General features: G+C 47.7%; 1 protein-coding gene across 7 annotated transcripts in view; it reads right to left on the bottom strand.

Moving 5' to 3' along the window:
* The window catches only part of msrb3 (methionine sulfoxide reductase B3), a 53,575-nt gene that overhangs the window by 423 nt on the left and 25,294 nt on the right, over positions 1 to 27,858 (bottom strand). For 4 of the 7 annotated variants that reach the window (XM_055905270.1, XM_055905269.1, XM_055905271.1 and 1 more), the window contains 6 exons: positions 25,034 to 25,142; positions 17,301 to 17,378; positions 16,136 to 16,164; positions 733 to 830; positions 315 to 470; positions 62 to 242 (listed from right to left, as the gene is read on the bottom strand). In XM_055905270.1, the coding sequence (XP_055761245.1) occupies positions 192 to 242; positions 315 to 470; positions 733 to 830; positions 16,136 to 16,164; positions 17,301 to 17,378; positions 25,034 to 25,142 (521 nt within the window). In that variant the 3' untranslated portion in view covers positions 62 to 191. Of the gene's footprint in view, positions 1 to 61; positions 471 to 732; positions 831 to 16,135; positions 16,165 to 17,300; positions 17,379 to 25,033; positions 25,143 to 27,858 lie in introns of all 7 variants that reach the window. The other 3 variants (XM_055905266.1, XM_055905267.1, XM_055905268.1) reach the window with 1 other exon arrangement.

Raw genomic sequence — 27,858 nt, 5'->3', positions numbered from 1 at the left:
GACTGACTGTTTTCATATCTGCGTAACCTAGTTGACTGACTGTTTTCTGAATCTGTGTAACCTATATTCTCCAGCTGTTCTGTTTGTAACATTTCGACCAGGAACGAGGCTACCAGTTTGGATAAGGAGTGAGTGACCGTGCCTGTACTTCCTGTATTCCTGAAATCTGTCCAAGACCAAGGAGACCCTACTCAGAGCTCAGTCTTGCCCCCGACCGCACCACCTGGCCCAGCCCCAGCTCCAGCTCCTGCCCCTGTCCCATCTCCTGGCCCAGCCCCAGCTCCTGCCCCTGCCCCTGCCCCAGCCCCAGCTCCTGCCCCTGTCCCATCTCCTGCCCCAGCCCCAGCTCCGTTGCTGGGTGGGCTAGAGGCTGAGGCAGACTGGAAGCCCAGAGAGGCAGAGTTGATGCAGTATCGTTTCCCTGTGGGTCTGGGCCCGTCATCAAACAGGTGTCCGAGGTGAGAACCACACTGAAAACACACAGAAAGGACGGGTTACTCGGCAATATCCAAGCAACATTTTGTTGTGTTGTAAATATAAAAACTAAAATCTGGCACCCTACCAAGGAGAACCAATAATCTAGTCTCTACTTCTGCTCCACCAAACAGAGATCCTATCTCTGCTACTCTTCACCCTCTAGGTAGACCTCATATCTAACCAGGTCGTTATTGTAACAGAGAATTGGTTATCAATGACTTCAAATAAAGGTGAAATAAGGTGAACCAGTTTTACCTGACTACAGCTGGTCTCAACTCTGTGCATCCCGTAGGCGAAATCGTCTGTTACAGTGACTGACTCCTCCTTTACCAGGTCATAGAAGGAAGGCCAACCTGGAACACAGAAACAACACATCCTAATACTGAAACTGGAACACAGAAACAACACATCCTAATACTGAAACTGGAACACAGAAACAACACATCCTAATACTGGAACACAGAAACAACACATCCTATTACTGGAACACAGAAACAACACATCCTAATACTGGAACACAGAAACAACACATCCTATTACTGGAACACAGAAACAACACATCCTATTACTGGAACACAGAAACAACACATCCTGTTACTGGAACACAGAAACAACACATCCTGTTACTGGAACACAGAAACAACACATCCTGTTACTGGAACACAGAAACAACACATCCTGTTACTGGAACACAGAAACAACACATCCTGTTACTGGAACACAGAAACAACACATCCTATTACTGGAACACAGAAACACCACATCCTAATACTGGAACACAGAAACAACACATCCTAATACTGGAACACAGAAACAACACATCCTATTACTGGAACACAGAAACAACACATCCTGTTACTGGAACACAGAAACAACACATCCTAATACTGGAACACAGAAACAACACATCCTGTTACTGGAACACAGAAACAACACATCCTGTTACTGGAACACAGAAACAACACATCCTATTACTGGAACTGGAACACAGAAACAACACATCCTGTTACTGGAACACAGAAACACCACATCCTATTACTGGAACACAGAAACAACACATCCTGTTACTGGAACACAGAAACAACACATCCTAATACTGGAACTGGAACACAGAAACAACACATCCTGTTACTGGAACACAGAAACACCACATCCTATTACTGGAACACAGAAACAACACATCCTGGAACTGGAACACAGAAACAACACATCCTGTTACTGGAACACAGAAACACCACATCCTAATACTGGAACTGGAACACAGAAACAACACATCCTGTTACTGGAACACAGAAACACCACATCCTAATACTGGAACAGGAACACAGAAACAACACATCCTAATACTGGAACTGGAACACAGAAACAACACATCCTGTTACTGGAACACAGAAACACCACATCCTATTACTGGAACACAGAAACAACACATCCTGTTACTGGAACACAGAAACAACACATCCTAATACAGGAACACAGAAACAACACATCCTGTTACTGGAACACAGAAACACCACATCCTAATACTGGAACACAGAAACACCACATCCTGTTACTGGAACACAGAAACAACACATCCTAATACTGGAACACAGAAACAACACATCCTGTTACTGGAACACAGAAACAACACATCCTGTTACTGGAACACAGAAATACCACATCCTAATACAGGAACACAGAAACAACACATCCTGTTACTGGAACACAGAAACAACACATCCTGTTACTGGAACACAGAAACAACACATCCTGTTACTGGAACACAGAAACACCACATCCTAATACAGGAACACAGAAACAACACATCCTGTTACTGGAACACAGAAACAACACATCCTGTTACTGGAACACAGAAACAACACATCCTAATACTGGAACACAGAAACACCACATCCTGAAACTGGAACACAGAAACAACACATCCTATTACTGGAACACAGAAACAACACATCCTAATACTGGAACACAGAAACAACACATCCTAATACTGGAACACAGAAACAACACATCCTAATACTGGAACACAGAAACAACACATCCTGTTACTGGAACACAGAAACAACACATCCTGTTACTGGAACACAGAAACAACACATCCTAATACTGGAACTGGAACACAGAAACAACACATCCTAATACTGAAACTGGAACACAGAAACACCACATCCTGTTACAGGAACACAGAAACAACACATCCTGTTACAGGAACACAGAAACAACACATCCTGTTACAGGAACACAGAAACAACACATCCTGTTACAGGAACACAGAAACAACACATCCTGTTACTGGAACACAGAAACAACACATCCTGTTACAGGAACACAGAAACAACACATCCTGTTACAGGAACACAGAAACAACACATCCTGTTACTGGAACACAGAAACAACACATCCTGTTACAGGAACACAGAAACAACACATCCTGTTACAGGAACACAGAAACAACACATCCTGTTACAGGAACACAGAAACAACACATCCTGTTACTGGAACACAGAAACAACACATCCTGTTACTGGAACACAGAAACAACACATCCTATTACTGGAACACAGAAACAACACATCCTGTTACTGGAACACAGAAACAACACATCCTGTTACAGGAACACAGAAACAACACATCCTAATACTGGAACTGGAACACAGAAACAACACATCCTAATACTGAAACTGGAACACAGAAACAACACATCCTGTTACAGGAACACAGAAACAACACATCCTAATACTGGAACTGGAACACAGAAACAACACATCCTAATACTGAAACTGGAACACAGAAACAACACATCCTGTTACAGGAACACAGAAACAACACATCCTGTTACAGGAACACAGAAACAACACATCCTATTACTGGAACACAGAAACAACACATCCTGTTACTGGAACACAGAAACAACACATCCTATTACTGGAATTGGATCTACACGGTTGCCTTCGATACAGGGAAGATATCCAATAGGAGGAAGGTTATCTACACTGAGAGTGTACAAAACATTAAGAATACATTCTTAATATTGAGTTGCCCCCCCCCCCTCCTTTCCCTCAGAACAGCCTCAATTCGTCGGGACATGGACTCTACAATGTGTCGAAAGCGTTCCACAGGGATACTGGCCCATGTTGACTCCAATGCTTCCCACAGTTGTGACAATTTGTCTGGATGTCCTTTGGGTGGTGGACCATTCTTGACACACACAGGAAAACTGTTGAGTGTGAAATAACCAGCAGCTTTGCAGTTCTTGACACACAAACCGGTGCGCATGGCACCTACTGCCATACCCTGTTCAAAGGCACTTACATCTGTTGTCTTGCCCCTTTACAATCTTGAATGGCACACATACACAATCCATGTCTCAAATTGTCTCAAGCCTTAAAAATCCTTCTTTAAACCTGTCTCCTACCCTTCATCTACACTGATTGAAGTGGATTTAACAAGTGACATCAATAAGGGATCATAGCTTTCCCCTGGATTCACCTGGTCAGTCTATTCTATGTAATGGAAACAGTACTCAGTGTGCAACATATGTTAAATATAACTAAATAGTATTTACAATACAGTGTATAACATAGTATGTTATATAGAACTAAATAGTATTTACAATACAGTGTGTTATATAGAACTAAATAGTATTTACAATACAGTGTATAACATAGTATGTTATATAGAACTAAATAGTATTTACAATACAGTGTTTAATAACATAGTATGTTATATAGAACTAAATAGTATTTACAATACAGTATATAACATGGTATGTTATATAGAACTAAATAGTATTTACAATACAGTATATAACATGGTATGTTATATAGAACTAAATAGTATTTACAATACAGTGCATTCGGAAAGTATTCAGACCCTTTAACCTTTTCCACAATTGTTTTCGTTACAGCCTTATTCTAAAATGGATTAAATAAATATTTATCCTCCTCAATCTACACACAATACCCCATAATGACATCACAATACCCCATAATGACATCACAATACCCCATAATGACATCACAATACCCCATAATGACAAAGCAAAAACTAATTTTTTTAAATAAAAATTAAAACCCTTGAATGAGTAGGTGTGTCCAAACTTTAGACTGGTACTGTAAGTATTCAGACCTTTTGCTATGACACTCGAAAATGTATCTCAGGTACATCCTGTTTCCATTGATCATCCTTCAGGTGTTTCTACAACTTGATTGGAGTCCACCTGTGGTAAATTCAATTGATTGGACATATATTTGGAAAGGCACACACCTGTCTATATAAAGGTCCCACAGTTGACAGTGCATGTCAGAGCATAAACCAAGCCATGAGGACAAAGGAATTGTCCGTAGAGCTCCGAGACAGGATTGTGTCGAGGCACAGATCTGAGAAAGAACACCAACAAATGTCTGCAGCATTGAAGGTCCCCAAGAACACAGTGGCCTCCATCATTCTTAAATGGAAGAAGTTTGGAACCACCAAGACTCTTCCTAGAGCTGGCCGCCCGGCCAAACTGAGCAATCGGGGGAGAAGGGCCTTGGCCAGGAAGGTGACCAAGAACCCGATGGTCACTCTGAAGGAGCTCCAGCGTTCCTCTGTGGAGATGGGAGAACCTTCCAGAAGGACAACCATCTCTGCAGCACTCCACCAATCAGGCCTTTATGGTCGAGTAGCCAGACGGAAGCCACTCCTCAGTAAAAGGCACATGACAGACCGCTTGTAGTTTGCCAAAAGGCACCTAGACTGATGAAACCAAGATTGAACTCTTTGGCCTGAATGCCAAGCGTCAAGTCTGGAGGAAACCTGGCAGCATCCCTACGGTGAAGCATGGTGGTGGCAGCATCATGCTGTGGGGATGTTTTTCAGCAGCAGGGACGGGAAGACTAGTCAGGATTGAGGGAAAGATGAATGGAGCAAAGTACAGAGAGATCCTTGATGAAAACCTGCTCCAGAGTGCTCAGGAACTCAGAGGATCTGCAGAGAAGAATGGGAGAAACTCCCCAAATACAGGTGTGCCAAGCTTGTAGCGTCACACCCAAGAAGACTCAAGGCTGTAATCGCTGCCAAAGGTGCTTCAACAAAGTAAAGGGTCAGAATACTTATGTAAATGTTATTTCAGCTATTTATTTTTAATAACTTAGCAAAAATTTATAAAAACCAGTTTTTGCTTTGTTATTATGGGCTATTGTGTGTAGATTGATGAGGGGGGGGACAATTTAATCCATTTTAGAATAAGGCTGTAACGTAACAAAATGTGGAAAAAGTCAAGGGGTATGAATACTTTGAGTGAACTGTATCATGTTACTGGAGAGGTCTGGAATAAATATTTGAGCCTACATTCATCTGACAAAGCGGCTTTTTAGTCCAGGACATGTGTTTTGGTCCAACCAGGTTAGTAGGGACTAGTTAAAATGTCCAGACTGTCATAGTTCAGTCTGCCTCTCTACCTCGTAATGCTCAGCCTAGCCAATCAGCCCCAGCCAGCTCTACTGTACTAAGACTGCTCGGCTGGGTGGAAATGTGTTACAGAGCTATTTATAGACAGAATGCCTGCTGGCTCTTTGTGTTGCCAGTTTTAGAATGTATTACTGTCTGAGAACCTAATGTTGTTCAAAGTAGTGCAAAGTGTAACTGTGTGTGTGTGTGTGTGTGTGTGTGTGTGTGGAGCTCTAAATTACCAGAATAATATATATTTTTAATTGATTGAGAACTAGCCTACATTGGGGCCATATGGCTGCATTTAGACAGGCAGACTAATTCTGATCTATTTTTCTATTACATTGGTCTTTTCACATTAGATCTTTTTCAGAGCTGATCTGACAAAAATACCAATTAGTGGAACAAAAAAACTCTGAATTGTGCTGCCTGTCTAAATGCAGCCTTTGAATCCTACTGACTTTTGAAGCACATCACCTGTACAAGACTTTTCCTTTCTTTCTGTGCCATCAAGTGTTTTCATATGCTGCTAAAGTTACCAGGATGTTAGTACGGCTGCACCATATGGGAAAAAATATATAATTTCAATTTTTCAACAAAATATTACGATATAGATTGATTTTTATTTACCAGTTTTTATTTTATTTTTTTAAGTGAGGGCGATAACAAAATAAAAAGTCTGACTTATTTCCATTGTGGTTCCTTAGGTGCCTGGAGCAAAACAAACACATTTGAATGAAGACGGAGACTGAACGTCTCTAGATGACTTCAGTGTTTTGACCTGCCTGAGATCCAATCATCTGAACTGTTGGAATCATACAAACACAATGACTATTGTAATTCTATTGTTGGTGTTTACACCACAACAAATGGGAAAAAGCCAGGTAGGAGTTAATGACAGGGTAGGAACCAAAGTGTTGATCAGTTTCTCCCAGGGGACGTTGCACAAACAACGTACTGATCTATACACCACCACTGGTAACTACATGCATTAGAGCTAACGTTGGCTTTGCCCTAGATAGAGCATTTAGCTAAATGGCATTTTACTAGCCAGCTAGCGATTAGCGTTATTTAAGCACATGCCATCCTCCTAACTAACTAGCGTTTTGCAGAGAGCAAGATACATCAAACTAATAGTAGAAAAAGAGAAACATGTGGATTCATATTTTAGAAGCAACGTGGAAAGCAGCAGTGTTCTTTGTTCTGGAAGAATACGTTGAGTGCATGAATTGACAGCTTAGAGATTAAACAGCGTGGAGGAACGGTGGGCCGCAGGAGGTAGTCTGACTTGTTTGAGCAGCGTAGAGAAGAGTGTCAGGACTAAATATTGTTACGCAATTCATTTGTATAGTGTTTTCACACGGGTGCTCCCAAAACAAAAGTGCAGGTCGCACAGCTGTGTGTGTGTGTGTGCCTGCCCAGCATGCCTCCCTGCTTGCATTCGTGCACGCCTGTGTGTATCTTCCCAGTCAACCAGAGGATTCCCCATACTACCCCTTGGCTGGGTTCTCTCTCCCTTCTCCCCTCTCTCCTCCCCCCTTCTCTCCTTTCCCTCCTCCCTCCCTCCCTCCTCTCCTTTCCCTCCTCCCTCTCCTCCTCCTCTCCCTCCTCTCTCCTCTTTCCCTCCCTCCTTCCTCCTCCTCTCCTTTCCCTCTCCCCCTCCTTCCTCCTCCTCTCCTTTCCCTCCCCCCTCCTCTTCTTTCCCTCCCCCCTCCTCTTCTTTCCCTCCCTCCTCCTCTTCTTTCCCTCCCTCCTCCTCCCCCTCTCCAAATAGGTTTGTTTCAGGTTGTCATGAGGAACAGAGGATGGCGTCCTCTAATGGAAGTGTTGATGACATCAGTCTGAAATTAGAACCTGTTTCCATCCACTTCTTAAATGTAGGGCATTAGATCCCAATAGAACAGCTGTGAATTAACTTCTTCATATATATATAGAGAGAGAGGTAGGAATATTCTGAATCAACCTTTAACACTGAGCAGTAGGCTTGGTGCAGTTTCTGACCATCAAGCTAATTAAAGGAACACTCTCTCTCTCTCTCTCTCTCTCTCTCTCGTTGGTTTGTTCTGGAGGGTCGAGGCGCTGCAGTACTACAGGGCCTCCTCACAGGGTGGTCCACCCCGTTCAGGGATCCCTGGGCACTGTCTCAGTCTGTGACAGGAAGGGAGCTTTCACTCTGCCTGCCTGTTTCTCAGATCCAAGCCTACTCCAGTTTATTGAGTTATCGGGTTGAGTATTAGAGGGCGAGAGGAGGAGAGGGAGGGCAGGAAGGAAAAGGGGAGGGAGGGAGGGCAGGAAGGAAAAGGGGAGGGAGGGCAGGAAGGAAAAGGGGAGGGAGGGCAGGAGGGAAAAGGGGAGGGAGGGCAGGAGGGAAAAGGGGAGGGAGGGCAGGAGGGAAAAGGGGAGGGAGGGCAGGAGGGAAAAGGGGAGGGAGGGCAGGAGGGAAAAGGGGAGGGAGGGCAGGAGGGTAAAGGGGAGGGAGGGCAGGAGGGAAAAGGGGAGGGAGGGCAGGAGGGTAAAGGGGAGGGAGGGCAGGAGGGAAAAGGGAAGGGAGGGTGAAGGGAAGGGAGGGCAGGAGGGCGAAGGGGATGGAGGGAGAAGGGAAGGGAAGGGAGGGCAGGAAGGAGAGGGATAGAGGAGAGGAGGAGCAGCTGTGTATTAATATACACCGTGACAAGTGCTCCAACAGAAGACAGCATCAGATACTTGAGACTGATAGGTTTAGAGGTGAGGTTATGAAACCACTGGGGAGATCATACCTCTATCTGCGGTGGAAAACAGCAGTCACCATTGGATGTGACTAGAGTCATTGGGCGCAACCAAGCTTCCTGTATTACTACAAGCAGACCCCTCCCATTCCTCCACCCTGGACCCTCCATGAACCGTCAGCCCCCTACGGTACACCAACCAGATCCTACAGCCCTCCACCACCCCTCTCCACCCTGGACCCCACAGAGCTCTCTGTGGTACAACAACCAGACCCTAAACCTCCCATCCATCCTACACCACCCCTCTCCACCCTGGACCCCACAGAGCTCTCTGTAGTACAACAACCAGACCCTAAACCTCCCATCCATCCTCCACCATGCTCCTCAAGCCCCTAACCGTCTACCTCCTGGACCCATCAGCTCCCTTCCTACAACTCTCCCTGTGGTAGGTCATCAACAACCAGACTCTCCTCCCCATCCCTCCCTCCCTCTCCTTCCTACAACTCTCCCTCCTTTCATCTCCCTGTGGTAGGTCATCAACAACCACACTCTCCTCCCCATCCCTCCCTCCCTCTCCTTCCTACAACTCTCCCTCCTTTCATCTCCCTGTGGTACGTCATCAACAACCACACTCTCCTCCCCATCCCTCCCTCCCTCTCCTTCCTACAACTCTCCCTCCTTTCATCTCCCTGTGGTAGACCATCAACAACCACACTCTCCTCCCCATCCCTCCCTCCCTCTCCTTCCTACAACTCTCCCTTCTTCCTACAACTCTCCCTTCTTCCATCTCCATGTGGTAGGTCATCAACAACCAGACTCTATTCCATGTTCCTCCTCTTCGGGTCTTATCAGTCTACCCCTGGAGCCTCCTGCTCCCTGGAACAAGCCCCCCCCCCCCCGTCCATCACCCTGGACCACCAGCTACAGCTCCAAAACCATGGTCTCCCTGTGGTAGGTCATCAACAACCACACTCCCCCGTCCCCCTCAAGCTGTTAACCGTCTACCCCTGAGGAGTTAGGGGAGGGGACGGCTTTGGCCCACAACTACAAAGCCATGAAATTCCACAGCAACACAGGAAACACACTGGGGAATAGAGGAATCTATGAGTCAGAAGAGGAGAATCCCAAACTCCAACTCCACACACTGTGGAGTGTGTGTGTGTGTGTGTGTGTGTGTGTGTGTGTGTGTGTGTGTGTGTGTGTGTGTGTGTGTGTGTGTGTGTGTGTGTGTGTGTGTGTGTGTGTGTGTGTGTGTGTGTGTGTGTGTGATTACCACTGGTTAGAGCCTCAGTGAATGGAGCAGTGTAGCCTGTTAAGGGAACAGGGTAGCATTTAGTACACAGCCCTGGTTTGGACAACAGTAGTCCACTGTTAAGGGAATAGGGTAGCATTTAGTACACAGCCCTGGTTTGGACAACAGTAGTCCACTGTTAAGGGAATAGGGTAGCATTTAGTACACAGCCCTGGTTTGGACAACAGTAGTCTGCTGTTAAGGGAACAGGGTAGAATTTAGTACCCAACCCTGGTTTGGACCACAGCAGTCTGCTGTTAAGGGAACAGGGTAGAATTTAGTACACAGCCTGGTTTGGACAACAGTAGTCCACTTAAGGGAACAGGGTAGCGAGCTGAGCAGCACTTCTGTATTTCACCATCTGTTAAGATGTTGAAGGAAACGTTGATTTGAGGGACTTTAACATTTTGTAGAAAATTCTGCACATTTTTTTAGTGCTTGTGGACACACAACATGTCTCTCCATCTCCCAACCCACACCTCTCTGTCGCCCCCTATTGTTCATCTCAACGTCACCACTAGGCCACTGCTCCTCAGGACCTTGGTTAGCTGAAAACAGGTGTCTTCTAGTAGGGCTGGAGCAAAAGCCTGCCCACATAGCTTTCCAGAAGGAGGGTTGTTTCTGAGAATGTACCTCATTCAAAATAATTTCCCTGAAACCCTTTCGTAAAATAATCGTAACATTCATCACAGCTCCTCCTCGGTCTCCAGTGACACAGCGGCCGATCTCCCCTCTCAGGTATTTCCTAATTACAGCCTAAGACAAATCGCTGGTCAGAGAGAGAGAGAGAGAGACTGCAATTAAACCCAACAGGAATTCCTAAAGGATTAGCTATGATAGACTCCCAGATAGCTTTCATTTAAAAAACGCCTCTCTGGAAGTGTCTTAGACTGTGTCCTAAATTGTATCCTCTATGTAATGCACTGCTCTTACTTCTTGCCCTGTGTGCCGTTGTCTGTGCCCAATAATGTTGAGCTACCATGTTCTGTGTTGTCACCATGCTGTGTTGTCGCCATGCTGTGTTGTCGCCATGCTGTGTTGTCGCCATGCTGTGTTGTCGCCATGCTGTGTTGTCGCCATGCTGTGTTGTCGCCATGCTGTGCTGTCGCCATGCTGTGCTGTCGCCATGCTGTGCTGTCGCCATGCTGTGCTGCCGCCATGCTGTGCTGTCGCCATGCTGTGTTGTAAATAATATTTTTTTCTTAACTGACTTGCCTAGTAAAATAAAGGTAAAATAAATCAAATCTGTGTGAATTGCTTCTGGTCTAGATTCCCAGCTATCTGCGCTAATGCTGCTATTTTGTAGAAAGCAACAGCTAGATAACTACCTAGCAAGATTACGAAGACAATTTAATTCACTCTCCATAATCCCCTACTGCCAGTGCCAGAGCATAGACGTATGTTTAGCTAGCTAGCTAACCGTAGCTAGCACAACACAGCTAGTTAGCTAGCATTAGCATATTCTGAATTAAATTCACTCTTGATAATCCCATACTGCCAGGTGCCAGACCATAGCCGTATGTTTAGCTAGCTAGCTAACCTTAGCATATTCAGTAGATAGCTCAATACAGCTAGCTAGTTAAGGACACTGCACTAACCAAGCAGCTAACACAGGTCGCTGTTTCATGGAAACTAGCTAATCCATTGTGATTTAATTATAAATGTCAATACTAGCCACAGTGGCTAGCTAGCTTGGAGAAATTAGTGTTGTGTGCATTGCATCTGTGAATTTAGCTAGCTACCATCCCTTAGCCTACATTGCATATGAAGTGTGACTGGCTCATCCATGGCTGTACGGACATTAAAAAATATATATATAAAAAAAACAAAAAAAACTGACAAGCATTGCGATTCAGGTTCGTCGCTACCGGGTCGACATACAGCAGGTAGTACTTTTGTACTAGCTAGAGAAGGAAGGGCCTCCCACTCTGATAACGACCTATCGGCAGTGAGATGCTCAGTGTTCTAGCTAGAGAAGGAAGGGCCTCCCACTGTGATGACGACCTATCGGCAGTGAGATTCTCAGTGTTCTAGCTAGAGAAGGAAGGGCCTCCCACTGTGATAACGACCTATCAGCAGTGAGATGCTCAGTGTTCTAGCTAGAGAAGGAAGGGCCTCCCACTGTGATAACGACCTATCGGCAGTGAGATTCTCAGTGTTCTAGCTAGAGAAGGGCCTCCCACTGTGATAACGACCTATCGGCAGTGAGATGCTCAGTGTTCTAGCTAGAGAAGGAAGGGCCTCCCACTGTGATAACGACCTATCGGCAGTGAGATTCTCAGTGTTCTAGCTAGAGAAGGAAGGGCCTCCCACTGTGATAACGACCTATCGGCAGTGAGATTCTCAGTGTTCTAGCTAGAGAAGGAAGGGCCTCCCACTGTGATAACGACCTATCGGCAGTGAGATTCTCAGTGTTCTAGCTAGAGAAGGGCCTCCCACTGTGATAACGACCTATCAGCAGTGAGATGCTCAGTGTTCTAGCTAGTGAAGGAAGGGCCTCCCACTCTGATAACGACCTATCGGCAGTGAGATGCTCAGTGTTCTAGCTAGAGAAGGAAGGGCCTCCCACTGTGATAACGACCTATCAGCAGTGAGATTCTCAGTGTTCTAGCTAGAGAAGGAAGGGCCTCCCACTGTGATAACGACCTATCGACAGTGAGATTCTCAGTGTTCTAGCTAGCGAAGGGCCTCCCACTATGATAACGACCTATCGGCAGTGAGATGCTCAGTGTTCTAGCTAGAGAAGGAAGGGCCTCCCACTGTGATAACGACCTATCGGCAGTGAGATGCTCAGTGTTCTAGCTAGAGAAGGAAGGGCTTCCCACTGTGATAACGACCAATCAGCAGTGAGATGCTCAGTGTTCTAGCTAGAGAAGGAAGGGCCTCCCACTGTGATAACGACCTATCGGCAGTGAGATGCTCAGTGTTCTAGCTAGAGAAGGGCCTCCCACTGTGATAACGACCTATCGGCAGTGAGATGCTCAGTGTTCTAGCTAGAGAAGGAAGGGCCTCCCACTGTGATAACGACCTATCAGCAGTGAGATTCTCAGTGTTCTAGCTAGAGAAGGAAGGGCCTCCCACTGTGATAACGACCTATCGACAGTGAGATGCTCAGTGTTCTAGCTAGCGAAGGGCCTCCCACTGTGATAACGACCTATCGGCAGTGAGATGCTCAGTGTTCTAGCTAGAGAAGGAAGGGCCTCCCACTGTGATAACGACCTATCAGCAGTGAGATGCTCAGTGTTCTAGCTAGAGAAGGAAGGGCCTCCCACTGTGATAACGACCTATCAGCAGTGAGATGCTCAGTGTTCTAGCTAGAGAAGGAAGGGCCTCCCACTGTGATAACGACCTATCAGCAGTGAGATGCTCAGTGTTCTAGCTAGAGAAGGAAGGGCCTCCCACTGTGATAACAACCTATCGGCAGTGAGATGCTCAGTGTTCTAGCTAGAGAAGGGAGGGCCTCCCACTGTGATAACGACCTATCGGCAGTGAGATGCTCAGTGTTCTAGCTAGAGAAGGAAGGGCTTCCCACTGTGATAACGACCTATCAGCAGTGAGATGCTCAGTGTTCTAGCTAGAGAAGGAAGGGCCTCCCACTGTGATAACGACCTATCGGCAGTGAGATGCTCAGTGTTCTAGCTAGAGAAGGAAGGGCCTCCCACTGTGATAACGACCTATCAGCAGTGAGATGCTCAGTGTTCTAGCTAGAGAAGGAAGGGCTTCCCACTGTGATAACGACCTATCGGCAGTGAGATGCTCAGTGTTCTAGCTAGAGAAGGAAGGGCCTCCCACTGTGATAACGACCTATCGGCAGTGAGATGCTCAGTGTTCTAGCTAGAGAAGGAAGGGCCTCCCACTGTGATAACGACCTATCGGCAGTGAGATGCTCAGTGTTCTAGCTAGAGAAGGAAGAGCCTCCCACTGTGATAAGGACCTATCGGCAGTGAGATGCTCAGTGTTCTAGCTAGAGAAGGAAGGGCCTCCCACTGTGATAACGACCTATCGGCAGTGAGATGCTCAGTGTTCTAGCTAGAGAAGGAAGGGCCTCCCACTGTGATAACGACCTATCGGCAGTGAGATGCTCAGTGTTCTAGCTAGAGAAGGAAGGGCCTCCCACTGTGATAACGACCTATCGGCAGTGAGATGCTCAGTGTTCTAGCTAGAGAAGGGCCTCCCACTGTGATAACGACCTATCGGCAGTGAGATGCTCAGTGTTCTAGCTAGAGAAGGAAGGGCCTCCCACTGTGATAACGACCTATCGGCAGTGAGATGCTCAGTGTTCTAGCTAGAGAAGGAAGGGCCTCCCACTGTGATAACGACCTATCAGCAGTGAGATGCTCAGTGTTCTAGCTAGAGAAGGAAGGGCCTCCCACTGTGATAACGACCTATCGGCAGTGAGATGCTCAGTGTTCTAGCTAGAGAAGGAAGGGCCTCCCACTGTGATAACGACCTATCGGCAGTGAGATGCTCAGTGTTCTAGCTAGAGAAGGAAGGGCCTCCCACTGTGATAACGACCTATCGGCAGTGAGATGCTCAGTGTTCTAGCTAGAGAAGGGAGGGCCTCCCACTGTGATAACGACCTATCGGCAGTGAGATGCTCAGTGTTCTAGCTAGAGAAGGAAGGGCCTCCCACTGTGATAACGACCTATCGGCAGTGAGATGCTCAGTGTTCTAGCTAGAGAAGGAAGGGCCTCCCACTGTGATAACGACCTATCGGCAGTGAGATGCTCAGTGTTCTAGCTAGAGAAGGGCCTCCCACTGTGATAACGACCTATCGGCAGTGAGATGCTCAGTGTTCTAGCTAGAGAAGGAAGGGCCTCCCACTGTGATAACGACCTATCGGCAGTGAGATGCTCAGTGTTCTAGCTAGAGAAGGGAGGGCCTCCCACTGTGATAACGACCTATCGGCAGTGAGATGCTCAGTGTTCTAGCTAGAGAAGGGCCTCCCACTGTGATAACGACCTATCAGCAGTGAGATGCTCAGTGTTCTAGCTAGAGAAGGGCCTCCCACTGTGATAACGACCTATCAGCAGTGAGATGCTCAGTGTTCTAGCTAGAGAAGGGCCTCCCACTGTGATAACGACCTATCAGCAGTGAGATGCTCAGTGTTCTAGCTAGAGAAGGAAGGGCCTCCCACTGTGATAACGACCTATCGGCAGTGAGATGCTCAGTGTTCTAGCTAGAGAAGGAAGGGCCTCCCACTGTGATGACGACCTATCGGCAGTGAGATGCTCAGTGTTCTAGCTAGAGAAGGAAGGGCCTCCCACTGTGATAACGACCTATCAGCAGTGAGATGCTCAGTGTTCTAGCTAGAGAAGGAAGGGCCTCCCACTGTGATAACGACCTATCAGCAGTGAGATGCTCAGTGTTCTAGCTAGAGAAGGGAGGGCCTCCCACTGTGATAACGACCTATCGGCAGTGAGATGCTCAGTGTTCTAGCTAGAGAAGGGCCTCCCACTGTGATAACGACCTATCAGCAGTGAGATGCTCAGTGTTCTAGCTAGAGAAGGGCCTCCCACTGTGATAACGACCTATCAGCAGTGAGATGCTCAGTGTTCTAGCTAGAGAAGGGCCTCCCACTGTGATAACGACCTATCAGCAGTGAGATGCTCAGTGTTCTAGCTAGAGAAGGAAGGGCCTCCCACCGTGATAACGACCTATCAGCAGTGAGATGCTCAGTGTGTTTCAGTCTTTAAAATCACAAAAATTAATAACCTTGAAGAGTGTACACACACACCTAGACACACTGTCAGACTACACCTTCTCTTTACCAAGCACGTGACAAAACAGACACACACCCGCCTCGACACACACCCGCCTCGACACACACCCGCCTCGACACACACGTCATAGCCAGCAGGGTCAAGTCCTGGTCTAAAGTAGTGCACTACTTCTATGGGCCCTGGTCTAAAGTAGTGCACTACCCCTATGGGTCCTGGTCAAAAGTAGTGCACTACCCCTATGGGCCCTGGTCTAAAGTAGTGCACTACCCTATGGGCCCTGGTCTAAAGTAGTGCCCTACCCCTATGGGCCCTGGTCTAAAGTAGTGCACTAAATAGGGTGCCATTTGGGACTCATACAGGGTATATTCTACCATGTATTATGACATGAAGCAGGTGAAGTGAAACAAGACAACGTGACCCAGAGCTCCTCGGTGGTGCCTTGTGAGCGGGTTGGTCGGTGCCAGATGAAGCCATGGAATAACGTGTGAACGTCGCTGTATCAAACCTACCTGATCCAGAGTCAAACTTGGTCTCGGACCTGCAAAAAGGAGACAGAGGATTTTTAGACAATGTCTCTTTTCTCTCACCTAAAAAAAAATACTCCAATTTACAACAAGCAGCAGGCACTTCAAAAGTGCAACAAAAAAAAGACTAAATGAATAAATAAATAAAGATAAATGAAAATGGTGTTTTCTCCTCTCCTTGATATTCATGGGATAATCTTCCCAATCCGTCTCCAATGGGAACATAGGGTCTAAGCTATGAGGCTGTGTGTCTCTCTCTCTCTCTCTCTCTCTCTCTCTCTCTCTCTCTCTCTCTCTCTCTCTCTCTCTCTCTCTCTCTCTCTGTCTCTCTCTGTCTCTCTCTCTGTCTGTCTGTCTGTCTGTCTGTCTGTCTGTCTGTCTGTCTGTCTGTCTGTCTGTAAGGCTACCTAGCTGTAAATCCTGTCCGGTTGTCTTTAAAGCTCTGTGTGTTGCGGATGGAAACAGGCGACCTGGTAACGAGGCTCGGGGGATGACTCTGTCCGCAGCTACAGTTCACCTTTACTGGGTCAGGCAGGCCGCTGCCGGACAAGCCAGGGGCTCTTGAACTAATTAGAGAGAGACTAGGGACTAAGAGGAGGGACAGGGGCTCTTGAACTAATTAGAGAGAGACTAGGGACTAAGAGGAGGGACAGTGGCTCTTTAACCAATTAGAGAGAGAGGCTAGGGACTAAGAGGAGGGACAGTGGCTCTTTAACCAATTAGAGAGAGAGACTAGGGACTAAGAGGAGGGACAGTGGCTCTTTAACCAATTAGAGAGAGAGGCTAGGGACTAAGAGGAGGGACAGGGGCTCTTTAACCAATTAGAGAGAGAGACTAGGGACTAAGAGGAGGGACAGTGGCTCTTTAACCAATTAGAGAGAGAGACTAGGGACTAAGAGGAGGGACAGTGGCTCTTTAACCAATTAGAGAGAGAGACTAGGGACTAAGAGGAGGGACAGTGGCTCTTGAACTAATTAGAGAGAGACTAGGGACTAAGAGGAGGGACAGTGGCTCTTGAACCAAGTCAGAGAGAAACTAGAAGGGACTAAAACAGGGGGCATTGTCTTCTGAGGAGATGAAGGTTAGACCAGTCAGAAAGAGATGGGAAGTGGGGATACAGTAATGATGTCACCGACATTCTGAAACTTACTTGAACAGCGGGGCGCCGCAGACGACACAGGTGTAGGTCCCATCCTCTTTATATTCAGTGTATTCCCCTCTGAAGGCACTGTGGGGGGGGGGGGGGGATCAACACGCTAGTTACACTAGTACAGTCCAGGCAAGTCATTTATCCAGAGCGACTTACGGGTCAGTGCAGTCAACTTAAGACAACCACATAAATCACAGTCATAGTGAGCCAATGCTCCTCAATAAGTACATCATGTTCACGTTCCTGTCTGAATCACCTCTTGTATGTATCTCAACTCACACATGATTTCCCCTGGCTTCCAACCTAGCATTTAGTTTGGTACGGCGGGGGTTAATATAAGCATTTAGTTTGGTACGGCGGGGGTTAATATAAGCATTTAGTTTGGTACAGCGGGGGTTAATATAAACCTAGCATTTAGTTTGGTACAGCGGGGGTTAATATAAACCTAGCATTTAGTTTGGTACAGCGGGGGTTAATATAAACATTTAGTTTGGTACAGCGGGGGTTAATATAAGCATTTAGTTTGGTACAGCGGGGGTTAATATAAGCATTTAGTTTGGTACAGCGGGGGTTAATATAAGCATTTAGTTTGGTACAGCGGGGGTTAATATAAACCTAGCATTTAGTTTGGTACAGCGGGGGTTAATATAAGCATTTTGTTTGGTACAGCGGGGGTTAATATAAGCATTTAGTTTGGTACAGCGGGGGTTAATATAAGCATTTAGTTTGGTACAGCGGGGGTTAATATAAGCATTTAGTTTGGTACAGCGGGGGTTAATATAAACCTAGCATTTAGTTTGGTACAGCGGGGGTTAATATAAACCTAGCATTTAGTTTGGTACAGCGGGGGTTAATATAAACATTTAGTTTGGTACAGCGGGGGTTAATATAAGCATTTAGTTTGGTACAGCGGGGGTTAATATAAACATTTAGTTTGGTACAGCGGGGGTTAATATAAGCATTTAGTTTGGTACAGCGGGGGTTAATATAAACATTTAGTTTGGTACAGCGGGGGTTAATATAAACATTTAGTTTGGTACAGCGGGGGTTAATATAAACCTAGCATTTAGTTTGGTACAGCGGGGGTTAATATAAACCTAGCATTTAGTTTGGTACAGCGGGGTTAATATAAGCATTTAGTTTGGTACAGCGGGGGTTAATATAAACATTTAGTTTGGTACAGCGGGGGTTAATATAAACATTTAGTTTGGTACAGCGGGGGTTAATATAAACCTAGCATTTAGTTTGGTACAGCGGGGGTTAATATAAACCTAGCATTTAGTTTGGTACAGCGGGGTTAATATAAGCATTTAGTTTGGTACAGCGGGGGTTAATATAAGCATTTAGTTTGGTACAGCGGGGGTTAATATAAGCATTTAGTTTGGTACAGCGGGGGTTAATATAAGCATTTAGTTTGGTACAGCGGGGGTTAATATAAGCATTTAGTTTGGTACAGCGGGGGTTAATATAAGCATTTAGTTTGGTACAGCGGGGGTTAATATAAACATTTAGTTTGGTACAGCGGGGGTTAATATAAGCATTTAGTTTGGTACAGCGGGGGTTAATATAAACCTAGCATTTAGTTTGGTACAGCGGGGGTTAATATAAGCATTTAGTTTGGTACAGCGGGGGTTAATATAAGCATTTAGTTTGGTACAGCGGGGGTTAATATAAGCATTTAGTTTGGTACAGCGGGGGTTAATATAAGCATTTAGTTTGGTACAGCGGGGGTTAATATAAACATTTCGTTTGGTACAGCGGGGGTTAATATAAGCATTTAGTTTGGTACAGCGGGGGTTAATATAAGCATTTAGTTTGGTACAGCGGGGGTTAATATAAGCCTCGCAGTCTGCCAGTCCGACCGCGGAAACAATGTTTCCCTTTTGAATGTTGATCTCTGTAGTACCATACATATGAGTTAACCGTTAACCAGACTAGATGAGACAACTTTTTCTGAGCCAGTCGAAATCACGAATTTACGTCGTTATAGGTAGCCTAGTGGTTAGAGTGTAGGGGCCAGTAACCAAAAGGTTGCTGGATCGAATCCCTGAGCTGACATGGTAATAATCTGTCGTTCTGCCCCTGAACAAGGCAGTTAACCTACTGTTCCTCGGCCGTCATTGAAAATAAGAACTGATTTGCCAAGTTAAATAAAGATTTAAAAAAATAATAAGTGGACATATCCAAGTAAATACCAATAGAAAAAAAAATCTAAACGAAATTGTATCTTCTGTACTGTCATTCTAGGTTTGACGTGACTGATTTAGTTAGCTGAAGTTGGTCAGCTAGCTACTGTAGCTAGCAAGTCACAAAAAACGTTAACCAGCCTGCATAGCAACCATTTTGTTTAGAACAGAAGACCAGTCCTTTTGCATAAAATATTATTAATGACTGGGTCCTGTCTGTAGCAACATGAACCAAAATAACTAACAACCTGATTTCTGTCCAGACTATATCTTCTGGTGGAATAATTAAATTGTATGAATTAACTTATCAAAATAACATTTGAATGAACATATGTAATGAATTGTTATTTGAATATGTCGGTAACCGTTTTATAAAAGCAATGTGGCATGAGAGGCATACCACTGCTGGCTTGCTTCTGAAGCTAAGCAGGGTTGGTCCTGGTCAGTCCCTGGATGGGAGACCAGATGCTGCTGGAAGTGGTGTTGGAGGGCCAGTAGGAGGCACTCTTTCCTCTGGTCTAAAAAATATCCCAATGCCCCAGAGCAGTGATTGGGGACACTGCCCTATGTAGGGTGCCGTCTTTCGGATGGGATGTTAAACGGGTGTCCTGACTCTCTGAGGTCATTAAAGATCCCATGGCACTTATCGTAAGAGTAGGGGTGTTAACCCCGGTGTCCTGGCTAAATTCCAAATCTGGCCCTCAAATCATCACGGTCACCTAATAATCCCCAGCTTCCAATTGGCTCATTCATCCCCCTCCTCTCCCCTGTAACTATTCCCCAGGTCGTTGCTGCAAATGAGAACGTGTTCTCAGTCAACTTACCTGGTAAAATAACGGTAAAAAAAATAAAAAAAATAAAGAGGCAGTGTTGCATCGTGAAGACAGTCACAGGTAAATGGGTTCACTGCAAAACAAAGCCATTTACCTGTGACTGTAGTCATGATGCAGCAGCACCAGACTCTTGTGTCTTACTGATTAGTTATAGACCAGCTGTTTATAGGCATCTGTGCTACTAACAACAGATGTGTGTCTAAAACAGGGCTCTGGTCGTTTGGTTCGGGAGCCACAGAAATGGGGAAGTGTCTCGTGGTGGAGAGCCACAGACCAACAGTATATAAAGTATATAGGGCAGGGAGGGAGGGAGGGGGGCAGGGCAGGGAGGGAGGGGGGCAGGGCAGGGAGGGAGGGGACAGGGCAGGCAGGGAGGGGGGCAGGGAGGGAGGGAGGGGGGCAGGGAGGGAGGTGTAGAGACTAGTGTCACTGAGTTTCTTCTGTGTGTCCCAAATGACACCCTATTCCCTATATAGAGCACTGTTTCTGACTGGAGCCCATTATGGGAATATGGTCCCATTTGAGACATCCCCCTTATTTTCCAGCAAACAACTGTTCTGCTGCCGACTGACTAGACACGCTGCAGCATCTAAAGGCGGGTTAGTGCGGACCCAGCTAGGGTTAGTGCGGACCCAGCTAGGGTTAGTGCGGACCCAGCTAGGACCTTTAGAATAAACCAGCCAAGCTTTAATGTCGATGTGACACAGGAATGTTCTGGAATGTTGCGTTGGGAAAAAAAACGACGGCTCGTGAAATGTGACTGACCAATCAGAGCAGAAAAATAACAATGAACTGCAAAAAAACTAAATAAACGTATCAACTATAATTACGCAATAATTATTATTACACATCTTTTTCCTTGCATTGGTGTCTACAGAAATCCTTATTGTTATACACTTGTCTATATAACCCCCTTAAATGAACTGACTCGATGGTGCAGTAGCAGTACTATAGACATTTTGTGACAAGACTTTCATCCCTCTTCCAACTACTGGTGTAATTGGACTCTATACTGTAGGCTTTGGGGGTCCTGTAGGTAGGGCACTACTTTACTGTACAGTGGACTGTATACTGTAGGCTTTGGGGGTCCCTTTACTGTACAGTGGACTGTATACTGTGGGCTTTAGGGGTCCCTTTACTGTACAGTGGACTGTATACTGTAGGCTTTGGGGGTCCTGTAGGTAGGGCACTACTTTACTGTACAGTGGACTGTATACTGTAGGCTTTGGGGGTCCCTTTACTGTACAGTGGACTCTATACTGTAGGCTTTGGGGGTCCCTTTACTGTACAGTGCATTTGGTAAGTATTCAGACCCCTTGACTTTTTCTACATTTTGTTATGTTTCAGCCTTATTCTAAAATTGGATTCAATAAAACAATTTCCTCATCAATCTACACACAATAACCCATAATGACATCACAATACCCCATAATGACATCACAATACTCCATAATGACATCACAATACCCCATAATGACAAATCAAAACCAAGTTTTTAGAAATCTTTGCAAAAATAAAAACAGAAATACCTTATTTACATAAGTATTCAGACCCTTTGCTATGAGACTGTAAATTGAGTTCAGGTGCATCCTGTTTCCATTGATCATCCTTCAGATGTTTCTACAACTTGATTGGAGTCTACCTGTAGTAAATTCTATTGATTGGACGTAATTTGGAAAGGCACACACCTGTCTATTTAAAAGGTCCCACCGTTGACAGTGCATGTCACAAGCGAAAATCAAGCCATGAGCGAGCTCAGAGACAGGATTGTGTCGAGGCACAGATCTGGGGAAGGGTACCAAAACATTTCTGCAGCAGTGAAGGTACCCAAGAACACAGTAGCCTCCCTCGTTCTAAAATGGAAGAAGTTTGGAACCACCAAGACTCTTCCTAGAGCTGGCTGCCCGGCTAAACTGAGCAATCGGGGGAGAAGGGCCTTGGTTCCTCTGTGGACATGGGAGAATCTTCCAGAAGGACAACCATCTCTGCAGCACCTCAGTAAAAAGGCACATGACAGCCCGCTTGGAGTTTACCAAAAGGCACCTAAAGACTCTCAGACTATGAGAAACAAGATTCTCTTGTCTGACGAAACCAAGATTGAACTCTTTGGCCTGAATGCCAAGCGCCACGTTTGGAGGAAACCTGCCACCATCCCTATGGTGAAGAATTGTGGTGGCATCATCCCTATGGTGAAGCATGGTGGTGGCAGCATCCCTATGGTAAAGCATGGTGGTGGCATCATCCCTATGGTGAAGCATGGTGGTGGCATCATCCCTATGGTGAAGCATGGTGGTGGCATCATCCCTATGGTGAAGCATGGTGGTGGCATCATCCATATGGTGAAGCATGGTGGTGGCAGCATCCCTATGGTGAAGCATGGTGGTGGCAGCATCCCTATGGTGAAGCATGGTGGTGGCAGCATTCCTATGGTGAAGCATGGTGGTGGCAGCATTCCTATGGTGAAACATGGTGGTGGCAGCATTCCTATGGTGAAGCATGGTGGTGGCAGCATCATATTGGTGGGGATGTTTTTCCATCGGCAGGGATGGGGAGACCAGTCAGGATCGAGGGAAACATGAACGGAGCAGAGTACAGAGAGATTCTTGATGAAAACTTGCTCAGGACCTCAGAGGATCTGCAGAGAAGAATGGGAGAAACTCCCCAAATACAGGTGTGCCAAGCTTGTAGCATCATACCCAAGAAGACTTGAGGCTGTAATCGCTGCCAAAGGTGTTTCCCTATGGGTAAAGGGTCCGAATACTTATGTAAATATGATATTTCAGTTTATTTTTAATACATTTGCAAACATTTCTACAAACCTGTTTTTGCTTTGTCATTATGGGGTATTGTGTGTAGATTGATGAGGGAAAACAACTATTTAATCAATTTTAGAATAAGGCTGTAACATAACAAAATGTGGAAAATGTCCAGGGGTGTCCCTATACTGTAGACTATTGGGGTTTCTATACTGTAGGCTTTGGGGGTTTCTATGCTGTAGGCTTTGGGGGTCCCATACTGTAGGCTTTGGGGGTTTCAATACTGTAGGCTTTGGGGGTTTCTATACTGTAGGCTTTGGGGGTCCCATACTGTAGGCTTTGGGGTCCCATACTGTAGGCTTTGGGGGTTTCTATGCTGTAGGCTTTGGGGGTTTCTATACTGTAGGCTTTGGGGGTTTCTATACTGTAGGCTTTGGGGGTTTCTATACTGTAGGCTTTGGGGGTTTCTATACTGTAGGCTTTGGGGGTTTCTATACTGTAGGCTTTGGGGGTTTCTATACTGTAGGCTTTGGGGGTTTCTATACTGTAGGCTTTGGGGGTTTCTATACTGTAGGCTTTGGGGGTTTCTATGCTGTAGGCTTTGGGGGTTTCTATGCTGTAGGCTTTGGGGGTTTCTATACTGTAGGCTTTGGGGGTTTCTATACTGTAGGCTTTGGGGGTTTCTATACTGTAGGCTTTGGGGGTTTCTATACTGTAGGCTTTGGGGGTTTCTATGCTGTAGGCTTTGGGGGTTTCTATACTGTAGGCTTTGGGGGTCCCATACTGTAGGCTTTGGGGGTTTCTATGCTGTAGGCTTTGGGGGTTTCTATGCTGTAAGCTTTGGGGGTTTCTATGCTGTAAGCTTTGGGGGTTTCTATGCTGTAAGCTTTGGGGGTTTCTATGCTGTAGGCTTTGGGGGGTCCCATACTGTAGGCTTTGGGGGTTTCTATGTTGTAGACTTTGGGGGTTTCTATGCTGTAAGCTTTGGGGGTTTCTATACTGTAGGCTTTGGGGGTTTCTATGCTGTAGGCTTTGGGGGTTTCTATGCTGTAGGCTTTGGGGGTTTCTATACTGTAGGCTTTGGGGGTTTCTATACTGTAGGCTTTGGGGGTTTCTATACTGTAGGCTTTGGGGGTTTCTATACTGTAGGCTTTGGGGGGTCCTATACTGTAGGCTTTGGGGGGTCCCATACTGTAGGCTTTGGGGGGTCCCATACTGTAGGCTTTGGGGGGTCCCATACTGTAGGCTTTGGGGGTTTCTATACTGTAGGCTTTGGGGGTTTCTATACTGTAGGCTTTGGGGGGGGGGGGGGGGGGTCCCATACTGTAGGCTTTGGGGGTTTCTATACTGTAGGCTTTGGGGGTTTCTATACTGTAGGCTTTGGGGGTTTCTATACTGTAGGCTTTGGGGGGTCCCATACTGTAGACTTTGGGGGTTTCTATACTGTAGGCTTTGGGGGGTCCCATACTGTAGGCTTTGGGGGTTTCTATACTGTAGGCTTTGGGGGTTTCTATACTGTAGGCTTTGGGGGTTTCTATACTGTAGGCTTTGGGGGGTCCCATACTGTAGGCTTTGGGGGTTTCTATACTGTAGGCTTTGGGGGTTTCTATACTGTAGGCTTTGGGGGTTTCTATACTGTAGGCTTTGGGGGGTCCCATACTGTAGGCTTTGGGGGTTTCTATACTGTAGGCTTTGGGGGTTTCTATACTGTAGGCTTTGGGGGTTTCTATGCTGTAGGCTTTGGGGGTTTCTATACTGTAGGCTTTGGGGGTTTCTATACTGTAGGCTTTGGGGGTTTCTATGCTGTAGGCTTTGGGGGTTTCTATGCTGTAGGCTTTGGGGGTTTCTATACTGTAGGCTTTGGGGTGTCCCGTACTGTAGGCTTTGGGGGTCCCATACTGTAGGCTTTGGGGGTTTCTATACTGTAGGCTTTGGGGGTTTCTATACTGTAGGCTTACCTCTCTGTTCCTCTCTCCTGGGTGACATGGAACTGAATGGGGGAGAGACGTTTCTTCAGCTCCTCCTGAGAGAAGGACTTGGGCCATGTCTTCTTGGTCCGGCAGGTTCCTGTAGGAGGAGAGGGGAAGAGTTAAGGTCTCAGCACCACTACCGTGGTCAGGGGGAGGTCTCAGAACCACTGCCGTAGTCAGGGGGAGGTCTCAGAACCACTACCGTAGTCAGGGGGAGGGTCTCAGAACCACTACCGTAGTCAGGGGGAGGTCTCAGAACCACTACCGTAGTCAGGGGGAGGGTCTCAGAACCACTAACGTGGTCAGGTGGAAGGTCTGAGAACCACTACCGAGGTCAGGGGGAGGGTCTCAGAACCACTACCGTGGTCAGGGGGAGGGTCTCAGCTACTGAGGTCAGGGGGAGGGTCTCAGAACCACTACCGAGGTCAGGGGGAGGGTCTCAGAACCACTACCGTGGTCAGGGGGAGGGTCTCAGAACCACTACCGTGGTCAGGGGGAGGGTCTCAGAACCACTACCGTGGTCAGGGGGAGGTCTCAGAACCACTACCGAGGTCAGGGGGAGGGTCTCAGAACCACTACCGAGGTCAGGGGGAGGGTCTCAGAACCACTACCGTGGTCAGGGGGAGGGTCTCAGAACCACTACCGTGGTCAGGGGGAAGGTCTGAGAACCAATACCGTAGTCAGGGGGAGGGTCTCAGAACCACTACCGTAGTCAGGGGGAAGGTCTCAGAACCACTACCTGAGTCAGGGGGAAGGTCTCAGAACCACTACCTGAGTCAGGGGGAGGGTCTCAGCTACCTGAGTCAGGGGGAGGGTCTCAGCTACCGGAGTCAGGGGGAGGGTCTCAGCTACCGGAGTCAGGGGGAGGGTCTCAGCTACCGGAGTCAGGGGGAGGGTCTCAGCTACCGGAGTCAGGGGGAGGGTCTCAGCTACCGGAGTCAGGGGGAGGGTCTCAGCTACCGGAGTCAGGGGGAGGGTCTCAGCTACCGGAGTCAGGGGGAGGGTCTCAGCTACCGGAGTCAGGGGGAGGGTCTCAGCTACCGGAGTCAGGGGGAGGGTCTCAGCTACCGGAGTCAGGGGGAGGGTCTCAGCTACCGGAGTCAGGGGGAGGGTCTCAGCTACCGGAGTCAGGGGGAGGGTCTCAGCTACCGGAGTCAGGGGGAGGGTCTCAGCTACCGGAGTCAGGGGGAGGGTCTCAGCTACCGGAGTCAGGGGGAGGGTCTCAGCTACCGGAGTCAGGGGGAGGGTCTCAGCTACCGGAGTCAGGGGGAGGGTCTCAGCTACCGGAGTCAGGGGGAGGGTCTCAGCTACCGGAGTCAGGGGGAGGGTCTCAGCTACCGGAGTCAGGGGGAGGGTCTCAGCTACCGGAGTCAGGGGGAGGGTCTCAGCTACCGGAGTCAGGGGGAGGGTCTCAGCTACCGGAGTCAGGGGGAGGGTCTCAGCTACCGTAGTCAGGGGGAGGGTCTCAGAACCACTACCGTGGTCAGGGGGAGGGTCTCAGAACCACTACCGTGGTCAGGTGGAAGGTCTGAGAACCACTACCGAGGTCAGGGGGAGGGTCTCAGAACCACTACCGTGGTCAGGGGGAGGGTCTCAGCTACTGAGGTCAGGGGGAGGGTCTCAGAACCACTACCGAGGTCAGGGGGAGGGTCTCAGAACCACTACCGTGGTCAGGGGGAGGGTCTCAGAACCACTACCGTGGTCAGGGGGAGGGTCTCAGAACCACTACCGTGGTCAGGGGGAGGTCTCAGAACCACTACCGAGGTCAGGGGGAGGGTCTCAGAACAGCTACCGAGGTCAGGGGGAGGGTCTCAGAACCACTACCGTGGTCAGGGGGAGGGTCTCAGAACCACTACCGTGGTCAGGGGGAAGGTCTGAGAACCAATACCGTAGTCAGGGGGAGGGTCTCAGAACCACTACCGTAGTCAGGGGGAAGGTCTCAGAACCACTACCTGAGTCAGGGGGAAGGTCTCAGAACCACTACCTGAGTCAGGGGGAGGGTCTCAGCTACCGGAGTCAGGGGGAGGGTCTCAGCTACCGGAGTCAGGGGGAGGGTCTCAGCTACCGGAGTCAGGGGGAGGGTCTCAGCTACCGGAGTCAGGGGGAGGGTCTCAGCTACCGGAGTCAGGGGGAGGGTCTCAGCTACCGGAGTCAGGGGGAGGGTCTCAGCTACCGGAGTCAGGGGGAGGGTCTCAGCTACCGTAGTCAGGGGGAGGGTCTCAGCTACCGTAGTCAGGGGGAGGGTCTCAGCTACCGTAGTCAGGGGGAGGGTCTCAGCTACCGTAGTCAGGGGGAGGGTCTCAGCTACCGTAGTCAGGGGGAGGGTCTCAGCTACCGTAGTCAGGGGGAGGGTCTCAGCTACCGTAGTCAGGGGGAGGGTCTCAGCTACCGGAGTCAGGGGGAGGGTCTCAGCTACCGGAGTCAGGGGGAGGGTCTCAGCTACCGGAGTCAGGGGGAGGGTCTCAGCTACCGTAGTCAGGGGGAGGGTCTCAGCTACCGTAGTCAGGGGGAGGGTCTCAGCTACCGTAGTCAGGGGGAGGGTCTCAGCTACCGTAGTCAGGGGGAGGGTCTCAGCTACCGTAGTCAGGGGGAGGGTCTCAGCTACCGTAGTCAGGGGGAGGGTCTCAGCTACCGTAGTCAGGGGGAGGGTCTCAGCTACCGTAGTCAGGGGGAGGGTCTCAGCTACTGTAGTCAGGGGGAGGGTCTCAGCTACTGTAGTCAGGGGGAGGGTCTCAGAACCACTACCGTAGTCAGGGGGAGGGTCTCAGAACCACTACCATAGTCAGGGGGAGGGTCTCAGCTACTGTAGTCAG

Source organism: Salvelinus fontinalis, chromosome 39, assembly GCF_029448725.1.
Source record: "Salvelinus fontinalis isolate EN_2023a chromosome 39, ASM2944872v1, whole genome shotgun sequence".
Taxonomy (NCBI): domain Eukaryota; kingdom Metazoa; phylum Chordata; class Actinopteri; order Salmoniformes; family Salmonidae; genus Salvelinus; species Salvelinus fontinalis.
The sequence above is the reverse complement of the archived record's forward strand: the minus strand, read 5'-3'. Positions and strand labels throughout refer to the sequence as shown.